The sequence below is a fragment of the Lactuca serriola genome, chromosome 3 (assembly GCF_051521515.1).
Source record: "Lactuca serriola cultivar US96UC23 chromosome 3, Lser_US96UC23_V15, whole genome shotgun sequence".
Classification (NCBI taxonomy): Eukaryota; Viridiplantae; Streptophyta; class Magnoliopsida; order Asterales; family Asteraceae; genus Lactuca; species Lactuca serriola.
This window is the reverse complement of record NC_136410.1, coordinates 198,834,423-198,838,091: the sequence shown is the minus strand read 5'-3', so window position 1 is coordinate 198,838,091 and position 3,669 is coordinate 198,834,423. Positions and strand designations below refer to the sequence as shown.

The 3,669-nt window shown below is 38.3% G+C and overlaps 1 protein-coding gene across 1 annotated transcript; it reads left to right on the top strand.

The window, feature by feature from the left end:
- The first annotated feature begins 415 nt into the window (after positions 1-415).
- LOC145095966 (uncharacterized) lies at positions 416-808 on the top strand. Its single transcript, XM_079033764.1, has one exon. The coding sequence runs from the start codon at positions 416-418 to the stop codon at positions 806-808; it is 393 nt and encodes a 130-aa protein (XP_078889890.1).
- Positions 809-3,669: the final 2,861 nt, after the last annotated feature.

Below are 3,669 nucleotides of genomic sequence, written 5' to 3'. Positions count from 1 at the left end.
TTACCAGAGATTCATTAAAGATTTTTCGCGTATAGATGTACCTCTTTTGAGTCTTACTTGAAAGGAAGTAAAGTTCGAATAGGGTGAAGCTCAAGAAAAAGCTTTCTCAACTTTAAAAGATCTTTTTACTCATGCTCCAATCTTATCACTTCCAGAAGATGATAAAGATTTTTCCGTGTATAGTGATGCTTCTAGGTTGGGACTCGGTTATGTGTTCATGCAACATGGAAAAGTGATAGCCTATGCCTCAAGACAACTGAAAGATTATGAAAAGAATTATCCCTCTCATGACCTCGAACTCGCTGCAGTAGTATTTTCCCTAAAACTTTGGAGGCATTATCTTTTTGGTACGAAATGCCAGTTGTTTACTAACCACAAAAGTCTCAAGTATATATTCAGTCAACAACCTTTGAATATGAGACAACAACAAGCCACAAAGCTGATTAAAGACTATGACTGTGAAATCTTGTATCATCCTAGATATGCCAATGTAGTTGCTGATGCTCTTAGCAGAAAAGTTTATCGTAAGAGTATGTCTTATACTATTACTCACACTATGATAAAGTTCACTATTCTTGATGAACTAAAGAAATGGCAAGTAGAGGCCTTAAAGCCAGAAAATGTGAAGAAGGAAGGGATGGTACGTTATGTTGATATTTTACTTGATGATCCACGTGGACTGAAAGTATTCAAGAATCGGCTATGGTTTCCAAAGATTGGTGGATTAAGACAGAAGATTTTGGATGAAACCCATAAGTCTAAACTGTCAATACATCCTGGTACAAGTAAAATGTACTTTGATGTATGAGCTGATTATTGGTGGCCTGGATTAAAGAAAGACATTGGAAGATACACGCAGGAATGTTTAGTATGTTTACAAGTCAAAGTGGAACACCAAAAGCCATACGGTAGTCCAGAAGGTATTAATGTCCCTCTGTGGAAATGGGAATAGCTGTCCATGGATTTTATTACCAAATTGCCGAAGACTGTGAGACAGAATGATAGCATTTGGGTAATTGTTGACTGACTTACTAAGAGTGCACATTTTCTTGCCATGTGTGAAACAACTCCAATGGAGAAATACGCACAAGTATACTTGGATGAAATTATTGCGAGACATGGTGTGCCACTAAAGATTATTCCCGATCGTGATACTCACTTCACTTCTCATTTTTAGGCTAGTAACGTGAATTAGGATCTTAGATCACTCTCAGCACAACTTATCATCCCTAGACAGATGGTCATACGGAGAGAACAATTCAAAAAGTAGAAGATATGCATGCGTCTTGGAGTTTGGTGGTAACTGGGATAAATACTTACCTCTTGTTGAATTTTCATATAATAACAACTACCACAGTTAAATCAAAATGGCACCATATGAAGCACTGTATAATCGTAAATGTCGTACATCATTATGTTGGAGTGATATAGGACAGAAAATCCTTAGAGGCCCTGAAATGATTCAAGACACCACTGACAAGATTCAAATTGTACGAGAAAGAATGAAAGCGGCCCAGGATCGACATAAATTCTATGCGGAAAAGAGAAGACGATCCATAGAATTCCAGGTGGGTGATTTCGTAATGCTGAAGGTATCCCCATGGAAAGGCATTATGCGTTTTAGGAAGAAAGGAAAATTGAGTCCTAGATTTGTTGGTCCTTTCAAGATCATCCTGACAATTGGTAAGAAAGCACACTGTTTGGAAATACCGGAAGATTTGGTAGGTATTCATGATGTGTTTCATGTGAGTTATATGTGTAAATGTTTAAGGATATATGATGAAACGGTCCCGTTATCCGAGGTGAAACTGGATAATAAATTAAGATATGTAGAAGAGCCTGAAGAGATCGTAAACGAAAGAACAGCTGAACTGCGCAATAAAGAAGTGGAGTTGGTGCTTGTCAAGTAGAAACAACATCGAGGCCCAAATTATACTTGGGAAAATAAGAATGAGATAAGAGCGATATATCCCAATTTTTTTAAATCGTTTTAATTTCGGGGGAAGAAATCCTCAAAATGAGGAGGTATTTGTAACATACATGTTCATAATCTTGTATAATTATCATATTTTGTAAGATTGATAGCTTAAAAATAAATATCATTAAATAATATGTGAATTTGAGAGTTGATTTCTAACAAGATATTTTTATGAGATTGAAGTAAAACTATGTTTAGAATCAATTGAAAAGTGATGGGAAATCTTATGAGATTCCAATCAAAAGTCAAATATTGAAATTAAAAAAATATAAAATTTAAGTTAGAAATAAGTAAAAATAATGTTATTGAAAATTCTAAATTATCTCGTTTGAAACGTTTAGCCGAAAACCTCATCGAAATCCGAGTTATAACGAAGAGGTTATGACTTATTGAAGTTTCGCGACAGAATGGCACGACGCCATATGACGTAAAAAGTGAGTCTACGATACGCTACATTTTAGCCTTAGTGATCTAAATGTCCTAGTATTCGTTAAACTGAGAATTTTCATAAAAAGAACGTCCAAATCTAACTTCCTATGAGGAAGTTATGATTTTTCTAAGATTCAGCAAAGCAATACACAACCCGAAACTCGAAATAAAGATAGAGTGATTTTTAGCCGACACGACATAAACGAGAATCGAAGATCTCGTTAATAGTAGGATAACGGTAAAAAGACAGACGAAAACGGACGTCGGATGAAGAAGTTATGAATTTTTAACGGAAATTTTCCTATCCCGACCTGTTAAAAATATAACTTTAAAAATAAAGTCAAAATTAGCCGACATAGTCTAAACGAAAGTTGTAGAACATAATTTCACCTACTCGTGGATATAAAGAACGTAAAAAACGAAGCTCATATGCAAAATATATAAATTTTTGATGTTTGTGGCACAATTTTCGAGACTGGACCGGAGGAGTACGCCCCGCGTACAAGTAGTACGCCCAGCATAATCGGAAACAAGGTCAAGAGTTGGCCACGTTGCTTTCCTTCACATATAGATACGCATCAATCACATCCGGGGCCCGGGTTCCGAACCAGTGCCACGTCTCTCGGTACGCCCCGCGTACGAGGTGTACGCCCTGCGTAACGAACACCCATCGTCCTCACAGGTATGCTTAGCTTACCCAGGATCAGGACCTTACTATAAATAGCAAGAAAAGCTCTCTGGGTTTAGGTTACAAACTCTCACACTTTCTCACTCTCCACTCCTTTTATAGCTAGTCTAAACCACCCCGAATCTCTTAACACCCGAAGCAATCCCAGAGCGCCCCGAAGATCCCAAGAAAAAGCGTTTTCGAGCCGAAACTATGTCCGTGTGAAGCCCGATTTTCAACTAAAATCCCTAGTTTCGTCAAAGAAAGTCATTTTTAGAAGCGAAGTGCTACCCAAATTACCATTTTGTAGAAGCTTTTGTCTCCATTGTAGGGGATAGGTTGACCCTGTTCCTGACTCCATCTATTCAAGTTTGTGGCCCACAGGGGCGTGGGTCCTTGAAGTGCTGGGCGAGGGTTTGGGTTTTGAGAGCTGGGGGTAGGTTGTTGACTTCAGGCTCCGAGTCAGAACTATCAGAAAAGCCCTCAGCATGGTGATCATCCAAAGGGATTGGGTGATCATCTTCTGGTTCTTCCTCTAGCCATCCAGCATTGCCTTGGTTTGGGAAGTATGGGTCGCCGTGAGGATAGGATCCAG